Source organism: Siphateles boraxobius, unplaced genomic scaffold (genome assembly GCF_051911475.1).
Source record: "Siphateles boraxobius isolate OS27281-9 unplaced genomic scaffold, OSU_SipBor_1 97, whole genome shotgun sequence".
In the NCBI taxonomy this organism is placed as follows: Eukaryota; Metazoa; Chordata; class Actinopteri; order Cypriniformes; family Leuciscidae; genus Siphateles; species Siphateles boraxobius.
The window spans coordinates 666,319-686,132 of record NW_027509227.1 but is presented as its reverse complement, the minus strand read 5'-3'; the positions used below and the strand labels follow the sequence as shown (position 1 = coordinate 686,132).

Genomic DNA, 19,814 nt, shown 5'->3' with positions numbered 1-19,814 from the left:
AGAATTGGCACTGTCTGGCTACTTCCGGTTTCTGGACTGGCTGCAGTAACACGTCTCTGTCCATGCGGGGGCGCTCGCAGGCGAGTGCAGAATGAATGGGAGTCTATGGGGTTTCACCCCCAGAAATCCACTTTTCTCAGGATGTAATTTTTTGTCAAGTAATTTGAAAGTTGAATTCAAAAGGGGGGGCTAAGATAATACACTCAGCTGAAAATTGAATTTTTAAGTTCACTTATCTGTTCTAAAAATCCGTTAAAAAATGTGATGACGTCACATAATAGCAGAATGCTAGCGTGTTCCGGCCAACAACGACCTAACCTGTAAGAAATCGAAAGGACATAAGCACTCGTTCATTCGACTTTTGGACTATAATCTATATTGAATTGCGGAATCAACAATAAAATCTACGTTGATTCAACGACAAGCAGGAGAAAGGGATACATTTAGCCGTCTAGCTCCATAGACTCCCATTCATTCTGCACTCGCCCGCGATCACCTCCAGTGGAATTCTAATGGAACTGCAACCAAGATGATATACAACGGGGGTAATAGGAGGTGCCAAGGCTCTCCGTTAGATGGGCTCTGGTAAAACTAACTCAACCAGGCCCCGTCCCTTTATTCTGCATATAATTATTATAATGAGGAATATTGTGACGTGTTCGTTTCCGGAAGAAACTCAAGACTACAATGGAGGCGTTTCAGGAGTTCAGAAACACTGACACTGATTTAGAGAAGAACTTGGATAACATGTGAAAAAAGGAGAATAGGGCCCTGTTGAAAAGTAGACAGATGATCTCAAAGCTAAAATCTAAACTAAAAGCCACAAACAGACAACCATTTTACAGGTTAAAGACCAGGCACCATCTAACCATTGTCAGAATAATATCTTAATAAACTATATTCTTTCGCTCAGTAGCAAACATCTAGATACTTACTTCTAAGCTTTTCTTTTAAAAGCCCTTTCAAATGTGTGTGAAACATGAGCCAGTGTGTTGTGTGTTGCGCTGCCTGCCAAAACACAGCAAATTCTTTTTCCCTAAAGCAGCGAGAGTAATCGTTAACCGCATCAGTTTAAACCAATCACAGCGGCTCTTGGTCATTCCTCGTGTCAAGACGGTTCTTTCAAAAATGTGCTTGATCACACACACTCACACACACCCCAGTGAGACACGAGTTAAAGTGACTTGATTTCATGCTGGATGTCCTGCTGTGCTGATAGCACTGGTTTAATGAGCCTGTTCGGTTCGGGTGATAGCCAGTGTTTGATGAGAAAGCTCAAAGTGGAACTAAAATTATTTCCCAGCATGATTCTGCTCCTGCTCCATTTGCTTTGTTGTTTTCTCTTTGATGGCCCTAGAAATTTTAGTCATATTAAATGTATCTTTTCTTTGGCCTCTTGCCTATGAAAACATGCTTTTATTTCATTTTAATTAATTGTAAGACATTTTCAAATAGGGACATTTTCATATATAGACCAATGTGTAATTATATGCAGTGGTATTGTGCATTGACAGGCTTGCAGAGGGCCAGAGCGCCGGCTCCATACCGCAGAGACTTTGAGGCTAAACTTCGCAATTTTTACAGAAAGCTGGAAGCTAAAGGATACGGCCAGGGGCCCGGGAAGATTAAGTAAGTGTGACTGCGGGTTTTTCATTATGAATGTGCGATAGATAGATAGATAGATAGATAGATAGATAGATTGATATATAGATATATGAATAGATAGATAGATAGATAGATAGATAGATAGATAGATAGATAGATAGATAGATAGATAGATAGATAGATAGATATATAGATAGATAGATAGATTGATATATGAATAGATATATGAATAGATAGATAGATAGATAGATAGATAGATAGATAGATAGATAGATAGATAGATACCTCAGCATATGATTTATGGGTGGTGATGGCGCAGTGGATAAGACACATGCCTTTGGTGTGAGAGACCCGGGTCTGAATCCACTGTGAGACACCAATGTGTCCCTAAGCAAGACACTTAACCCCTAGTTGCTCCAGAGGCGTGCGACCTCTGACATATATAGCAATTGTAAGTCGCTTTGGATAAAAGCGTCAGCTAAATGAATATAAGTAAATTTACATTGATTTTGATATGGTTTAATTTTGTGATGCTATCAAGGCTCATCATCCGAAGGGAACATTTACTGGAAGGCACCTTTAATCAAGTAATGGCCTACTCCCGTAAAGAGCTCCAGAGAAACAAGCTCTACATCGCCTTTGTAGGAGAGGAAGGGTGAGAGAGCATCGATGCAGTCACGACAGATACAGACAACGACAGATGAGACGATCATTCACACCCATGCTATTGAGATTCAAACCTGAATGTGCTCTCTTAACTGATCTAACATATTGCATTCATGTTCTCCATAGTTTGGACTACAGCGGCCCATCGCGGGAATTCTTTTTCCTGTTGTCTCAGGAGATGTTTAACCCGTACTACGGTCTGTTTGAGTACTCGGCCAATGACACGTATATGGTGCAGATCAGCCCAATGTCTGCATTTGTAGAGAATCATTTGGAATGGTGAGAAATTCTTTCTAACTTACTATCTATCCGTATCCCTAATTATTGCTGCTTAGACTTGGAATGTTTTTGAAGTTCAACTTTGTAGTTCTCGGGTTGATGTGGTCTGTGGTTGAGGAATTGGATGCCTTCTGGTCAGCTGGAAAGAAAGCCATGTAGAAGCGGTCACACTACTTCTTTGTTTCGTCTCTCATTTCGGGATTTTGACTGACAAGGAGAACAGCCCTCTTGTTGAGTAAATTATAGCGTTAGGAAACTAAATACAAAGACAAATTCTCAAAGTTTGCCTTGAACTTTATCCAAGCTAAGGACACGTCTGGTGAATGTCAGTGTTCAAATTCACAAATTGAATTGAATTTAAAAATTGGCTCAAGTCGAGTCAAGCCCTATACACAAGTTAAAGAATTTTTAAAGGCTGAAATTGTAGCAAAAGCAAGATATGTATTACAATAGAGCATGTATAGAACATTATGATATGAATAAATGTTTTGTTGGACCCTCGCAGGTTCCGTTTCAGTGGCCGTATTTTGGGTCTGGCTCTGATCCACCAGTATCTATTGGATGCTTTCTTCACCCGTCCTTTCTACAAGGCCCTGCTCAGACTGTAAGTATCAATGGTATTTTAGTGTCAAGATGAGACCATAAAGGCTGGAATACACTATTTTTTTTAAATACACTATTTTTTTAAATACACTATTTTTTAAAACACTACATATCACACACTTAACCGACTCAGGGAAAAACTGGGCTTCATACACTAAACGACACTAGCTGACTTTCAGGTCATTACAAACACAACATACACAGAAACATGCACCTCGTTCCTAGGAGAGACACGACAAATAAATAAAAAAATCTAAAATTGGCTCAAAATATCAAACATATATTTTATATCATCTGATTGAATGGAATCATAGTCTATGCAATCATGGAATCATACACTATGCAATTTTCTGTTAAATATGATATATTTCACTATGAAATATGTGAACTCATATCTGTAGACTTTCTCTGACCTTTAGGCATCTAGCCTCAACTTGTCCAGACTGTGAATAGGGGGCAAAAACGTGGGCAGTGTCGTGTTGTGTATTCCAGCCTTTAAGTGAACCCTGGGTATTAAGACTTGTATGGCTTAATATAATGTAAATGATGTCTCTTACTAAAACATTGTATCCGTTTTTTATATTCTGAGTTGTGTTTCGTTAAAAATAGCAACAGAGTGCAACCATTTGACGTCATCGACCCAGAATGCATTGCGCACCAAAAATGTCACCCCCAATTGTCCAAAATATGTATAAAATGATGTGGATTTTTTTTTTAAATCTTAATCTTTCATGGGTTTTCTACTTCATATTTCAGTAGGAGACATCATTTACATTAGATTAAGCCATACAAGTCTTAATACCCGGGGTTCACTTTAAGTAGAGTTTAGAAGGATGACGTTTGATTGGATGTCTGTGTTATATGGTCCATAGAGTGACAGATTTGAGTGATTTGGAATACCTGGATGAGGAGTTCCACCAGAGCTTACAATGGATGAAGGACAACGATATCACTGACATCTTGGATCTTACGTTTACAGTCAATGAGGAGGTCTTTGGACAGGTGCTGGATATTTCAGTCTGTTTTTTAAAGCAGCTTGAAGGAGGTTTTTCATGTGTCTTACCAAAATGCCTGCAGTGATAATGATCATTGATCAGTACTGAAGAAACTTGAGAGTTGAGTCTCGCTCTCAGGCATCTCCGTTACCTACAGCAAACCAAACCTGGTTAGCAGGTGTACTAAAGGTGTAAAGGATGGCACGTCGGGGTCACCAAAACAAACCAAACCATGTGTTTACACTAGTGTTACTAAATCCGAGTGGGGCCTCCAGGAACAGAAACACTGGTTTACGCTCTTCGGTAGTTGTTACTTCAAGTTGATCTGCTCAATACCTCATTCACTTTCCTCCAGTTTACCTCTAACCCTAATTAAACTCATCTGAACCAGCTAATCAAGATTCAATAGAAACTTCCAGTGTTTGGGCAAGTTGGAGCTAAACATTGGCTAAACAGGACATTGGCCCTCTTGGAGCAGGTTTGGACAACCCTGGCTTACTTATGGTTACTTATATTCATCTGGGATAAATGTTTTAACATTTAAAGAATGACACACTTCACCTTTAGAACAAAAAGGTGGCTGAGGGTGCATCAATGCTTTTTAACCTGCCATGTCTCTAATACTTAAAATTATAAGTGTTATTTCTGCTGCAACAAAAGTTTGTCCCAACGCTTACAACTCTTTTACGTTGTTTGACAGGTGACGGAGAGGGAACTGAAGTCGGGGGGCTCCAATATCCAAGTGACAGAGAAGAACAAGAAGGAATACATTGAGCGAATGGCAAGATGGAGGGTGGAGAGGGGGGTTATGCAGCAGACCGAAGCCCTTGTAAAAGGTTTCTATGAGGTATGTCAGCTTGAATAGTAGCCAGTCTAAACAAAGGTTTAGGGAAACGAGTATTTACTAATAAGATTCAGATATTTGAAAGTCAGATGTACCTTTTAACGATGCAGGTCGTAGACTCCCGTCTGGTTTCAGTGTTTGATGCTCGGGAGCTGGAGTTGGTCATTGCAGGAACGGCTGAGATTGATTTGAACGACTGGAGATCCAACACAGAATATAGAGGAGGTGAGCGGATACCTACTGTGTCTTTAAAAATTAAAAAAATGACATGTGAACTACTCTGTCATATTGTCAATATAGCTCCAGAAATTGTCAATATAGCTCCAGAAATTCTCAAAACTATCCAAAAATCATTAATTACTGGAGAAAAATGTTCACATGGTCTTCATTAGTGATTAGACGCTTGATTGCTCAGGCTTACCATTTGTTCCATGTGAAGTGGTTTCACTTTTCTTTTAGGTCCTCTGCTGTGAATTACTATGGAGGGTCAATGGTATTTTACCCCACCGCATTGCCAAAACAAGTATCCCATCTGTTTAGATTGCTGTTCATTACTTGCAATAACAGAGCTGTTGACATTGAAAGCATAACGGGTGAGCCCTGTAGAATTTCATATAACCCTGCGGTGTTGTGGTTTCACAGTGTCGAGATGACCTCACTTGAAACTCTGGAGTCTTCTGTTGACTTTTCCTGCACAGCCTATGCACATTCAGCTAGAGACCATTGAAGGGCCTCTTTTAGTGAGACACATTCTCTTTTCTTCTTATACTTTACATAATTTAAATGAGATTGTTTCAACCAAACTCTGAGTTAGTTTCCTTAATGGGGAAATCGTTCACAGAATGCATTATGACAAGGTCAGTAAAGACAAAATTGTCTTGACTACTTTCGATATTGGGAAAGATAACAAAAGGACTACTTTACCCAATATTTGTGTGTGCTATTTATAATAATGCTTTTTAGAGTGCCATTGTTAGCTTAGCAACATGCTAAAATTATACTCCATTGCAGAGGTGTCCAGTCCTGCTCCTGAAGGGCCACTTTCCATCAGAGTTTATCTCCAGCCCTAACTAAAAAGACCTGTACCAGCTAATTAAGGTCTTCAGGATCACTTGGGCTGTGTCCGAAATCGCTTCCCATAGTAGATAGCTTACAACTAGATTTTGGACAAAACTTTATAGTGCACTGGACATCAACATATTGGTGTTTAAATGTAAAGTATGTACGATTTTATTTATATTAAATAAATTCTCTTAACCCAGTTTATTGTTCATTGACTACTATTAGTGTCTCCCCTAAAAGTGTAAACAATGAGCCCTCCAGGCATTGAGAGCCCTCTGCTCAGATCTGTCAATCTCTTTTCAACTCAACCAATAATGAGAGTTTGGGGCGTGGCTACTGCAGTAACTGAGAGTGTGGGGCATGGCTACTGTAGCAGCTGAGAGTGTGGGGCGTGGCTACTGCAGGAACTGAGAGTGTTGGGCGTGGCTACTGTAGCAGCTGAGAGTGTGAGGTGTGGCTACTGTAGCAGCTGAGAGTTTGGGGCGTGGCTACTGCAGTAACTGAGAGTGTGGGGCATGGCTACTGTAGCAGCTGAGAGTGTGGGGCGTGGCTACTGTAGCGGCTGAGAGTTTTGGGCGTGGCCACTGCAGCAGCTGAGAGTGTGGGGCATGGCTACTGTACCAGCTGACAGTGTGGGGCATGGCTACTGTAGCAGCTGAGAGTTTGGGACGTGGCTACTGTAGCAGCTGAGAGTTTGGGGCGTGGCTACTGTAGCAGCTGAGAGTGTGGGGCATGGCTACTGCAGCAACTGAGAGTGTTGGGCGTGACTACTGTAGCAGCTGAGAGTGTGGGGTGTGGCTACTGTAGCAGCTGAGAGTTTGGGGCGTGGCTACTGTAGCAGCTGAGAGTGTGGGGCATGGCTACTGTAGCAGCTGAGAGTGTGGGGCGTGGCTACTGTAGCAGCTGAGAGTTTTGGGCGTGGCTACTGCAGCAACTGAGAGTGTGGGGCGTGGCTACTGTAGCAGCTGACAGTGTGGGGCGTGGCTACTGTAGCAGCTGAGAGTTTGGGGCGTGGCTACTGTAGCAGCTGAGAGTTTGGGGCGTGGCTACTGTAGCAGCTGAGAGGTTGGGGCGTGGCTACTGTAGCAGCTGAGAGTTTGGGGCATGGCTACTGTAGCAGCTGAGAGTGTGGGGCGTGGCTACTGTAGCAGCTGAGACTGTGGGGAGTGGCTACTGTAGCAGACAAAGTGCGGGGCGTGTCTACTGTAGCAGCTGAGAGTGTGGGGCGTGGCTACTGTAGCAGCTGAGACTGTGGGGAGTGGCTACTGTAGCAGACAAAGTGCGGGGCGTGGCTACTGTAGCAGCTGAGAGTTTGGGGCATGGCTACTGTAGCAGCTGAGAGTGTGCGGCATGGCTACTGTAGCAGCTGAGAGTGTGGGGAGTGGCTACTGTAGCAGACAGAGTGTGGGGCGTGGCTACTGTTGCAGGCAGAGTGTAGGGCGTGGCTACTGTAGCAGCTGAGAGTGTGGGGCGTGGCTACTGTAGCAGACAGAGTGTGGGGCGTGGCTACTGTTGCAGGCAGAGAGATTGGGCGTGGCTACTGTAGCAGACAGAGTGGGGTGTGGCTACTGTAGCAGACTCAGAGGGTGGGGTGTGGCTACTGTAGCAGCTGAGAGTGTGGGGCATGGCTACTGTAGCAGCTGAGAGTGTGGGGCATGGCTACTGTAGCATCTGAGAGTTTGGGGCATGGCTACTGTAGCAGCTGAGACTGTGGGGCGTGGCTACTGTAGCAGCTGAGACTGTGGGGAGTGGCTACTGTAGCAGACAGAGTGTGGGGCGTGTCTACTGTAGCAGCTGAGAGTGTGGGGCGTGGCTACTGTAGCAGCTGAGACTGTGGGGAGTGGCTACTGTAGCAGACAAAGTGCGGGGCGTGGCTAATGTAGCAGCTGAGAGTTTGGGGCATGGCTACTGTAGCAGCTGAGAGTGTGCGGCATGGCTACTGTAGCAGCTGAGAGTGTGGGGAGTGGCTACTGTAGCAGACAGAGTGTGGGGCGTGGCTACTGTTGCAGGCAGAGTGTAGGGCGTGGCTACTGTAGCAGCTGAGAGTGTGGGGCGTGGCTACTGTAGCAGACAGAGTGTGGGGCGTGGCTACTGTTGCAGGCAGAGAGATTGGGCGTGGCTACTGTAGCAGACAGAGTGGGGTGTGGCTACTGTAGCAGACTCAGAGGGTGGGGTGTGGCTACTGTAGCAGCTGAGAGTGTGGGGCATGGCTACTGTAGCATCTGAGAGTTTGGGGCATGGCTACTGTAGCAGCTGAGAGTGTGGGGCATGGCTACTGTAGCAGCTGAGAGTGTGGGGCATGGCTACTGTAGCATCTGAGAGTTTGGGGCATGGCTACTGTAGCAGCTGAGACTGTGGGGCGTGGCTACTGTAGCAGCTGAGACTGTGGGGAGTGGCTACTGTAGCAGACAGAGTGTGGGGCGTGGCAACTGTTGCAGGCAGAGAGATTGGGCGTGACTACTGTAGCAGACAGAGTCTGGGGCGTGGCTACTGTTGCAGGCATAGAGATTGGGCGTGGGTACTGTAGCAGACAGAGTGGGGTGTGGCTACTGTAGCAGCTGAGAGTGTGGGGCATGGCTACTGTAGCAGCTGAGAGTGTGGGGAGTGGCTACTGTAGCAGACAGAGTGTGGGGCGTGGCTACTGTTGCAGGCAGAGTGTGGGGCGTGGCTACTGTAGCAGCTGAGAGTGTGGGGCGTGGCTACTGTAGCAGACAGAGTGTGGGGCGTGGCTACTGTTGCAGGCAGAGAGATTGGGCGTGGCTACTGTAGCAGACAGAGTGGGGTGTGGCTACTGTAGCAGACTGAGAGATTGGGGCATGGCTACTGTAGCAGGTGGAGAGTTTGGGGCATGGCTTCTGTGGCAGGCTGAGAGATTGGGGTGTGGCTATTGTACGCGGAGAGTTTGGGGTGTGGCTACTGTTGCAGGCGGAGCCAGAGGGTGTTTTACCTAGTGAAACCATGGTTTCGTCATACCGGCATGTGTGGACCATGATTGATGCGATACATGTGAAAAGACATTCAGCTTCGGTCACAGAAGTGCGAGCCAAAATTAATTGCATTTAGACATTCAAGGATTAAACAGGTCATGAACACGTCAAAGTGAACGGGGCATTGGGATGAAACATGCTACAATAACATTCTGCTTCATCAATAAAACATCATCATGGACCTGTTCAGAAAGACAAATGTACCGGTTTATATTGACTTTGATGTGTGCAGTGTAGACAGACTCAAGCAGTTGTGGTGTGTCATGTCAAAAATGCGTCTGGTGCACAAACATTGGATGGGTTTATTATAAGCCAAACGCTTGTGTTCGCTCTAGACAGACTATTAGTTACTTAATTACTTACTCATGTCACAATGCAACACAGCTAAAAGTATTCCTAATATATTGGACCTTTTTTTAAAAGTAGTCTACTTTTACCTGTTGAGACATGCCTTCACAATCACCCGTAAGAGCTGTGTTTGTGATGTTTGAGTTGGGGGAGACGCGATGGGATAAAGGGCAATTTTCAGAGTGGTTTGCAAATGTGGCATTATTTATGCAATTCTACTAGGTGCCACTAGTGTCGCATACTACACACTACACACTTCACCTTTAACTTTACTGGTGTCTCAATGAACCTCCAGGTTACCATGATGGACACATTGTGATGCGCTGGTTCTGGGCCGCGGTGGAGCGCTTCAATAATGAGCAGAGGTTGCGTTTGCTCCAGTTTGTGACGGGCACGTCCAGTGTCCCCTATGAGGGATTCGCAGCACTGAGGGGGAGCAACGGCCTGAGGCGCTTCTGCATCGAGAAGTGGGGAAAGATAAGCTCTCTGCCAAGGTATACACTGCATGAGATACTTCATAACCAGGGTTTGAAATGAACACCCCCCAAATGCAGGTGAAACTCAACTGTAGCGGGTAACGCTGTTAAATCACTGTATAATTTGGCATGTTACTTATTATGTTTACTCACTTTGCTGGGGAAGTTCGTGTAAGACAAATCTGCACAGATTTTGCACAAATACTCGTGAGTCATTATGATTTATTAAATACAGCGTATTGCACAGAATCTGCACATATCTGGCAAACTTGAACATGAAAGTCATACGCAACAAATAAGCAATAGCGAAGATTAAAAAGCATTTGGTTAACAGAAAAGACATTGTTATTTTCCAACATCCTACTTTTTTTATTTTCTTTGTACTGTATTGATCCACCTAAAACACATTTGTGGTGATGAGGATGAAAAAGGAGGAGAGGAGATGCTGGATGACAGGATTTTGTTTGAATAAGAAATGAATGTATGAAATACAAATTTAATAGTGTGTGTGTGTATATACACACATACATATATATATATACATACATACATGACACAGTTAATCTGGGTGGGGCGGCTAGTAGAAGTTCTGAATGGCCGGTGAGTGAAAAAGTTAATTTCAAACCCTGTTCCTAACCAATTGTTAAGTCTGACATGAAACTTTTTTCCGTTTCTGGGTCCAAATGCTACTCAAAACCCAACAGCAAACAACAAATAGATCGAATATACATTCACAGTGTTCTGTAGTATATCAGTAATTCTACCGAAAAATTATAATCCTGACCTTTAGAATGAGATGTTCTCATTCTAGATACAAAAATGTGTATATGCCTCTTTAAAAATGATGTTTTGAATATTATTGGTCTGTTGAGAAGATTTAAAATGTGCATATTTTGCTAAAAGTTTGTTTTGTCAACTTTTCAGAGTACATTACCATTTAGATGACTAGCATATGTGCTTTATTAGAGATGCGACACAGAAAGGCTCCGGATCTCCGAGACCTGGGCGGAATATTAAAAACCAAAGAATTTTTGCCATTATATTCCTCATAGCTTACATTTCATGGAAAGAATAATATCTCATTTAAAAACCAGAATTGATTGAATGAGTGCTTTTGGATCCTTACATTTCCATTTGATATTTGACAGTCATACTTCTTTCTCATGTGAAAAGAAACAAATGAGAGACGTGAAATGAAAAGCAAAGTTTTTAGGACTTCACCCAATCACCCAATTAGTTCTTTAACCAGCAGATGTGTGGTACTTTGTGTGGTCATCTATAAACTGAATGTTTTATTTACCTGCATGTGCAATTCAATCACAACAGTAAAGGAAACCCCCATTAAGCCTTTTCACACTACTTAGACTTGAAAATAAAGCTAACTGAGATGTTAAAGTGTCATTGGTAACACTTTACAATGAGAATGAACAATACATCTTCAGTATTTATTAAGATAATATTCATTTCAACATTTACTAACACATTATTAAAATCAAAGGTTGTATTTGTTAACTTTAGTTAATGCACCGTGAACTAACATAAAATTACAACGAACAGCTGTATTTATTTGAACAAAGATTAATGTATTGCTCATTGTTAGTTCATGTTAGTTGACTAATGAACCTTATTGTAAAGTGTTAGTGTCATCCTGAAAACTCACTCAGACTTGATTTGAATCCAGTGTTTCACCTTGAAAATGATTTCTTGCGGTTGGTCTGGCAAACAGAAGGACTGCGGATCAAAGCCTGGCGCCGTCAGCACTGAAGCACAGGCTCATGTGTCTCTGTCAGGGGAAGAACGGCTGGGAGTTTGTCATTGTGTGTGTTCAGCGTCAGCAGCCAAAGCTAAATAAGGCCAGTGTGATGGAAAGGATCCAGATGCCTCACTCAGATACAGAATTTCACATGCTTTGCTGGGACGGAGATGGGGAAAGTTTGTCAGAAATTCAGTGTTTATGTGGCCTATTTACTGAGAGATCTCTCTTGACCTTTGACCCCTGTATCTGTGTCTCCTGCAGGGCTCACACGTGCTTCAACCGTCTGGATCTGCCTCCCTATCCGTCGCACACGATGCTGTATGAGAAGCTTCTGACAGCTGTGGAGGAGACCAGCACCTTTGGTCTGGAGTGAAGAGTGGTGTTAATTTTCTTTTTTTATTACTGTAAATACTTTTTTTTTTCAATAACTCAAGCCACAACAGACTTTTTAGAGATTTTTAAAGTAAATAAATCTGGGCATTTTGTTATTAAATGACTTGAAATAGCATGTTTCTGCACTAAAATACAAGATATGTAGTAGTTTTCTGTATTTGCGGGAGTTTGGGGTCAGAAGCCACATGTATGCAATAGTGAAATTGACTCGCATCCTCTCATTCTATTGGTCAGGCATCAGTGAGAGCGGGGCACAACATAACACTTTTTTGACTTTCTCAGTTATTTTTTCCAATATTAATTTCACACACGTCTAGTCAAATGATGTGGTTTTGTTCTATTAAAAAACAGTGTATACTTTTTCTTAATTTACTCTGAAAGGATGGAAGTGAACTGTGACAACATGCCCCATAGGCGGGGTTCATTGTAACATGACCATATGACAGATTAAAATGTAATCTGATTAAATCAAAAGACTATACAAGACTAACTAAAATATTTCGTCAATAAAATACAATTAACTTTTTCATTTAAAATAATGGCTTTTTTTAATCATTAAAAATAAACACATTTTTGAGTTTGACAACAAACACATTGCAAAACACAGCTGTACAATATAGTTCAAAACATAATAATTAATAGTTTCTGAACATTGACTCTCAGTCTTTATTCAGCTTTTTCTCATGGTTTCTCAATATAATTTATAAAAGTGTAGAATAGAATATCATAGTTCTAATAGAGGTAACAGTGTGACAACATGCCCCGCCTTTGCAGCTGGGGTTTAAACCCGGATAGTGTCTTCTGCTGATTAGATCAAAATTAAACAACTATATCATTGAAGAACTATATTAACTGTTCAATAAGATTAAAATAATATCAGATTTCTCTACAAACACAAAAGACAAAGATGAAAAATGAACATAAGTAAAAAATTTACTTCCGAAGATTTTGTAATTTTGGCGCAATATTTTCTCTATATAGTGCTGATATGGCAACTAAGTTTCATCATGCTGGCATGTGTGGAAACATTTAAACCATGTGTTTTAGAATTACATTTAAGCATTTGGCAGATGCTTTTATCTAAAGCGACTTACATTGCATTCAAGGTACACATTTTACATTTTTGTCAGTTCTTGCTTTCCCCGGGAATCGAACCCATGACCTTGGCGTTGCTAGCGCCAACACTCTACTGTTTGAGCTACAGGAAGGCCTTTAGTTTAAGCGTTAGTTTGTGCCCCGCTCACCCCTACATCTCCTTTCTGATTGGCTGTTCCTTTAAAATGTGGTGAACTGTGATTTTCAGAGCCTGGTTATGTTTGAAATGGAATACTAAAATATTGCTGTAACACTTTATTTTACAGTGTCATTGTTAAATATGTTACATGTCCTTACCATAGTAATAAATGTAAATTATGCATAATTACATGCAACTAACCCTCAACCAAACCGTAATCCTACCCTAACCCTATAGTAAGTACATGTTTTTAATTAATATTACTCAGTACTTAAATATATAATTTCATAATAACAATGATACCTTCAAATAAAGTGTAACCCATATTGCTTATGAAATACTGCACATTATATACTGTACTTCACACTGCCAGTATTTTATGAAGGTAATGTCGTATGTGAAACATTACACAATATGCAACATAGCATTTAAAAAGTGCATTAATATGCAACGCTTATGGCACACATCATTACGCTCTGCATGTTTAATAATTTAGCATGTTATCATATCAGAAATAGTCAAATGTGTGTAAATGAAAATTTGTCAGAATGATCTTGTTGTTTATAAGTTGACTGGTGCATTGCATTATGGGATACAATACTCCACACAGTGTGCTCTAGATATATAATGTGCATTGCAGCCGATGTAAAACATCATCCGGGTATTGTATATACAGTATGTATGTCGGCATTGTGCACGCCGTTATGAATGCTGCATAAATAATATGGGAATATGAGTAGTGTGCTATTCCGAACATAACCACTGAACAAACAAGTGTCATGCTCATATCAGCGTCTGAACTCAAAACCACAGTAAATTATTTGCTTCCTTATAATCCCTTTTTGCACACACACACACACACACACACACACACACACACACACACACACACACACACACACACACACACATACACACACACACACACACACACACACACACACACACACACACACACACACACACACACACACACACACACACACACACACACACACACACACACACTCTGCAGGGTATACGAGAATATAGTGTGCCTACTTTAATCACATGACTCAAAATCTGTTGATGTCATTAAAAAAGGATTGAAAAGGTCAAACTCAAGTCCTCGTCTCCTCTGGCTTTAGCAAGCGCACATGGAAGCGTCTTTATTGTGCAACCAAATTAGTGACACTCACACTAAGCTAATGAGAGCGCTCTGTCGGCAGGGTTTGTGTGGCCACATAATAGTTTAAATAATGCTTCTTAAAGACAAGTCTTGATTTAAGGGCCCAGGGATGAGCTTCATATAATAATCACACTGACAATACCATCGGATTCTCTGAAATGCTTGGAATATATTTATGCAAATGTATTAAGACCTCACCTCCACCTTGTATATTGCAGGTTTATCTTTATTAATAAAACAAAAATCTTCTTCTTAATGATACAAGTCATACAAACATGAGTTGGTTTGTCCCTTATAAGTGTAACTGTAAAACTAAATGCAAACAGACTGTAGTCATATTTATAAAATTACTACAGCCAAATAGAACCAGATAACCAGATTTTTTATTATTATTAATATTTACGCAATATCTTAAGAGGTGCTTTTTTTATTTGCATTTTTGTTGGACACTTACAGCCCAATCATCATGTCAGGAGCATTTAATGCATGCAGGCTTTCATGATTGTGTGTATCATTGCATTTATTGTCATGAACTATGAAACCGTTCCCCTGACAGAAAGATGTCCACTTTAATTGAATCTGTGTATTAAACGCTTAATATCAAGCGTAACTTGTTTTACTTATTGACAGAGATTGTGAAATGACTATCCGACCATTTGCTGTTGTAATGCTCAGTTGATGATGTTATAATGATGCATTTTTATCATTTTTTATTTGTTGGCAGTTTTGTATTTTATATTCTTTTTGTATTTGAGTTCAATATTAATTCATGAAATTGCATATGAAAACCCTTTACTTCCAATGCAAATTATTTCAATTGTTAATGAAAATGTAAATATAATTATGAATACTAATTACTATATCAGCCTAATTTCCTGATGTCAATTTGTTCGAGATGAACAGACCTTGCTTTTGCCCCAAATTGTTGTACATAAATGTCAATAAACAATCACTTTGTTGAATGTTGTATGCATTAGCCTAATTATGTTCACTTATGTGGTGAGTTGCAACAAAACAATACTTTGATAAATACTCAAGTTGAAGCACTAGAGGGCCTCACTCACTCCAGTGGAAGAATCCCATCAACAAGCACTCTTCAGTGTGTGTGTGTGTGTGTGTGTGTGTGTGTGTGTGTGTGTGTGTGTGTGTGTGTGTGTGTGTGTGTGTGTGTGTGTGTGTGTGTGTGTGTGTGTGTGTGTGTGTGTGTGTGTGTGTTTTAATGGGATAAAACATATAGGCTATTTTAAATCGCACAGAATAAGAGCAACATCTTATAATAAAACATAGGGTGTTTATTATCAGATAAGGTGCACATTTATTGCAATGACACCACAATAAGTGTTAATGTGTGAATTAAACTCCACCCCAAAATTAAAAAAAATGCATGATTAGATTTAAGAATAAAAGCCCGTATTACGTCCTCATTAACTAGGTAAACGTGTATGTATAAATAATGTATACATTCAGATTACACTCGCTTCATGTATAAACATTCAACTATGTAATTGTCCTCTCACAATAAGCCCAAGTTATGTCAGTCTTTTTATAACTGTAAGAGTAATTTTATTAATTTATCAAAGAAAAAAATTAATTTACCAAATGGTCGTCTCTTATTGGTCAAATGCCATTCAAGGAGATCCTCCTCCCGCCCACCGGCAAGTGCTTGGTCGTGATTGGTGGAAAGGCATGTCAATCACGCCCGTTGCCCCGGCAACTGGAGCCCGAGAGGCAGCTTGACTTCAGTTACTCACAGAAGCAGGAGCGAGTTGAGGAGGAAAGCTGTTCTCATCACAGCCCGAACATTAAACTCACTTAAATGAGGACTTTTAACCGAAGATGAAAGTATCAACAGTTGATATTTTAGACACGTTTCCATGTTCGGTCTAAATGCAGCGAGAGAAACTGTTTTATTAAGCGAGGTAGAGTGATAGTATTCGGTTCACTGTATAAAGTGGACTGGGCTTGCAGGTAAAAAAACAGGTATAAGTACAGAGATAAAACAGATCAGCAGCCGTTATGATTCCTGAATGTCCACGACCGACTGAGTCCAGAAGCCGTGTTCGGTGTGAATCGGGCCAGAACCGGTCCGGGTTACTGTGCGAGATCCGAACCGCGATCAGGAGCGAGCCGTTCACCGAGCGCTATGACGTCATCCCCGGGAGAGAGCTCGGCAGGTGAGATACTACTTCCGTTAATATGTCAATTTTGTATACTACTAAAGTTCGTTGGATAATAATTAAAACACATTTTTTTTAAAGATACTGCTTCCGTCTTAAACTGTCTACCTGACTGTGTTTGTGTCAATCGAATCAGAAGTTGTGGTTTTTAATCTGATGCACGTGCTATATATATATATATATATATATATCTTTCCCTGAAAAGGTTTAATTGTGCCTTTTTCACAAGTATCAATGTTATCTTCTAATTGATACATGATACTTTTAATAAGTGCTAAAGCCACCAAATAAATTCTCGAGAAATGTTTTTGCCAGGCATGCTAACGTTTTATCAAGTGTCTGGGTAATATACAGTGGATTGAATATGTCTACACTAAAGATTCCCTGTGCTTTCTTATATGGATCTGCCATTGCCATCAATGTAATGCTGCAAATAGTGTGATGCATGACTTAAAATACATCTACACTGCTTTTAAGTGTGATTTGGCATTGCTTTGCCATTTAGATGTCTTTCAGATGCATTGATCTGCTCCTGTGAGAGACATTTAATGAAACACCCTATAAACTTTGGCATGCAGTGCATTAATGTACTCAAGCTGGATCACATAATGGGAAAACATTTGATGGCACTAGTATGGATGCCAGGGCTCAGTGGTTTTTAAGCCGTACAGGGCACAGTACAGTTCCTTTGCCAAGTCTCTGTAGGAGTTCAACGCTATGAAAACACTGCACTGATTTCACTGTTACTCTGGTTTGTACCGAGGATATGCAATGCAAGCACAAAAAGATTTGGGCATGTGGATTGTTTTACGCCTGCATTCACAAATGCAGCACAGCTAGCTTTAATTTCTCCATACCAACGAAGTTCTGATTGAGATGTACCTATGGCTAATCATAAACGGGACATTTACTGTAGATTTTGCATGATTGGCTGGAGTTTCAACTCAAACTGAAGTCAAGTGTGAAATACAAGTAACCAAAATACAAGTAATACAAAAAAACAAAAACAAGTAGAGAGTCTTTTTTTGAATAGTTTGTGAATTTTTCAATACTCCCAGAATGATGTTGCATTAAGCCCTATTTGCACGGGATTATGACCTCTAATCATTTGTAATAATTGCAGTTGTTGTCTGTGATCTTAATCCCGTGCGAATCGGCCATGTCTGTAATTTGTAAAGAAAAATTCCCTGCAAATTCCCCTACCATATTTCCTGAACGAGGTCCTGATAATTTCAGTCCCGTGCGAATCGGCATCTCTGTGATTTAGCAGGTCGTATATCATTTTTTCAAAGTTTTTGTTTCCTGTGCACCTTTTTATCCATCTTTCGTGAAGAATGGAGGCTGTGCTGGAGTGTTTTGATAGTATTTTGGGTGCTGGGTCATATCGCTATACACACTACAATCTGCAGAAAGATAGGGCTAAAAATCATCAGAGGAGCGAAAACATAAATAATGATTAGATGGAGATGATTGACATGTATAGCAGCGTGCGGTAAGGAACTGTATTCTGTTTATGATACATCATACAGCTAGACCTATAATAACGACAACACATTTCCAAGCAATAGCCTATTGACATCATATCCGGGAGATAAGGCCGTAAATCCGAGTAAAATCACAGGCTTCACTTCTCCCGTGCGAATGCGCCACACGAAATTCAGATGTGGGGGTTTAATTTCTAAAATATGTGCAAACCTTAAATGGAAATAAATTTGTCTGTACTGTCCACTCGGGATGCACCGATATGAAAATTGACCGATAACTCAATCGATAATTCTTTAGATTTGAAAGCCGATAACCGATAGGCTATATTGGCTTTTAAATCTAAATCCAAAATTTTTTAGGCTATAATTTTTGAGAGCCTGATTATAAAAACGAAAGTCTCACCATTAAACGCCATGTCCCACACATGATGTTCTCATTATAATTGTATGAGCCGATATGACAGTCTTGCGCTGCACTTTTACTGTATTTTCCTTTTTGAAGCGATTTCAATCATATTTCTAAATCACACGAGGTTCCCAGATGATCCAGAGCGAATAGGGCTAGTCACACAACACAAACTCTCGGACATGTGATATCATCAGGTTATCTGATCCGGTCGTTTGCAAAACACATCAGGATTAATGGACAAAAGTTTGAAAGTGCAACTGTGTGGATGTAGGCTACCACCACCCGTTTAACCCAAGCGAGTATCAAAAAGCAAGAGAAAGTACAACTCGTGACTAGTGAAGCATGTTCTACCAATCTCTCCATCCACTTCCTTGTAAACTTGAATAGCTTGGGATTTCAGGGATGTGATTGGTTGTTATTTTGATGGCTATCCTCATCGAGAACAGCGCATTTCTCAGTCTTCAGTGATTGATTAAAGTGCCTGGCGAAAGGTTAATGATTCTGATTTCCATTCTGAGAATCAGATTAGCCGAGATATTGTCATTTAGAGTCAAGTTAGCCCAAATTTATTTGAGTAAATTATCATTGACTGTTAGTAGAGTAGTTTTCTAGATTCCAGAATGGATTAAGAGGTTTAGTCTGATTATTGGCATACTGAGTTTTTAAGAGAGCCAAAAATGTTCAACTTGTAGTAAATCATTCATAAAACTCTCACGCAATCATATTTAATTCTTAATTCCATGTATTTGATCTTATGTCAATTGAGAGCGAGTCAGGCAGAGACTCCTAATGCTTATTTTTTATTTTTGTGCTCACAAAGTTAAGGAGTAGGCTTAATTATTGTGATATAAATCAAATTCTGTAGGGATGCCCAATGTCTTGTTTTTTTGTGTGCCTATATCGGGTGCACACTCATTTTACACTATTTTTACATTTAATATATATGTGCAAACCTTAAATGGAAATAAATTTGTCTGTACCGTCCACTAGGGATGCACCAATATGAAAACGAACCGATACTTAATCGATAATTCTTTAGATTTGAAAGCCGATAACCGATATATTGGCTTTTAAATCTAAATCCAAATTTTTATATAATTTTTGAGAGCCTGATTATAAAAACAAAAGTGTCACCATTAAAAGCCATGTCCCATGATGTTCTCATTATAATGGTATAATTGAGCCGATATGACAGTCTTGACTTTAACTGTATTTTCCTTTTTGAAGCGATTTCAATCATATTTAAAGGGATAGTTATGTGTTGTACGTCACACGCATCAAACACATGACCAGCGTCGGCCAATAGTGAGCCTACGTGTGACGTAGCT

The 19,814-nt window shown here is 40.5% G+C and overlaps 2 protein-coding genes across 2 annotated transcripts in view; both read left to right on the top strand.

Moving 5' to 3' along the window:
* Nucleotides 1–15,383, top strand: part of hecw1a (HECT, C2 and WW domain containing E3 ubiquitin protein ligase 1a) — a 115,906-nt gene extending 100,523 nt beyond the window's left edge. The window contains exons 20-28 of the mRNA XM_077224972.1: nucleotides 1,515–1,629; nucleotides 2,147–2,260; nucleotides 2,398–2,550; nucleotides 3,056–3,154; nucleotides 4,026–4,155; nucleotides 4,849–4,995; nucleotides 5,103–5,217; nucleotides 9,685–9,883; nucleotides 11,883–15,383. Coding sequence (XP_077081087.1) covers nucleotides 1,515–1,629; nucleotides 2,147–2,260; nucleotides 2,398–2,550; nucleotides 3,056–3,154; nucleotides 4,026–4,155; nucleotides 4,849–4,995; nucleotides 5,103–5,217; nucleotides 9,685–9,883; nucleotides 11,883–11,994 — 1,184 coding nt within the window. The 3' untranslated portion in view covers nucleotides 11,995–15,383. The remainder of the gene's footprint in view (nucleotides 1–1,514; nucleotides 1,630–2,146; nucleotides 2,261–2,397; nucleotides 2,551–3,055; nucleotides 3,155–4,025; nucleotides 4,156–4,848; nucleotides 4,996–5,102; nucleotides 5,218–9,684; nucleotides 9,884–11,882) is intronic.
* A 748-nt stretch (nucleotides 15,384–16,131) lies between these two features.
* Nucleotides 16,132–19,814, top strand: part of stk17a (serine/threonine kinase 17a) — a 67,773-nt gene continuing 64,090 nt past the window's right edge. Inside the window, exon 1 of the mRNA XM_077225005.1 lies at nucleotides 16,132–16,590. Within this exon, the coding sequence (XP_077081120.1) occupies nucleotides 16,433–16,590 (158 nt within the window). The 5' untranslated portion in view covers nucleotides 16,132–16,432. The remainder of the gene's footprint in view (nucleotides 16,591–19,814) is intronic.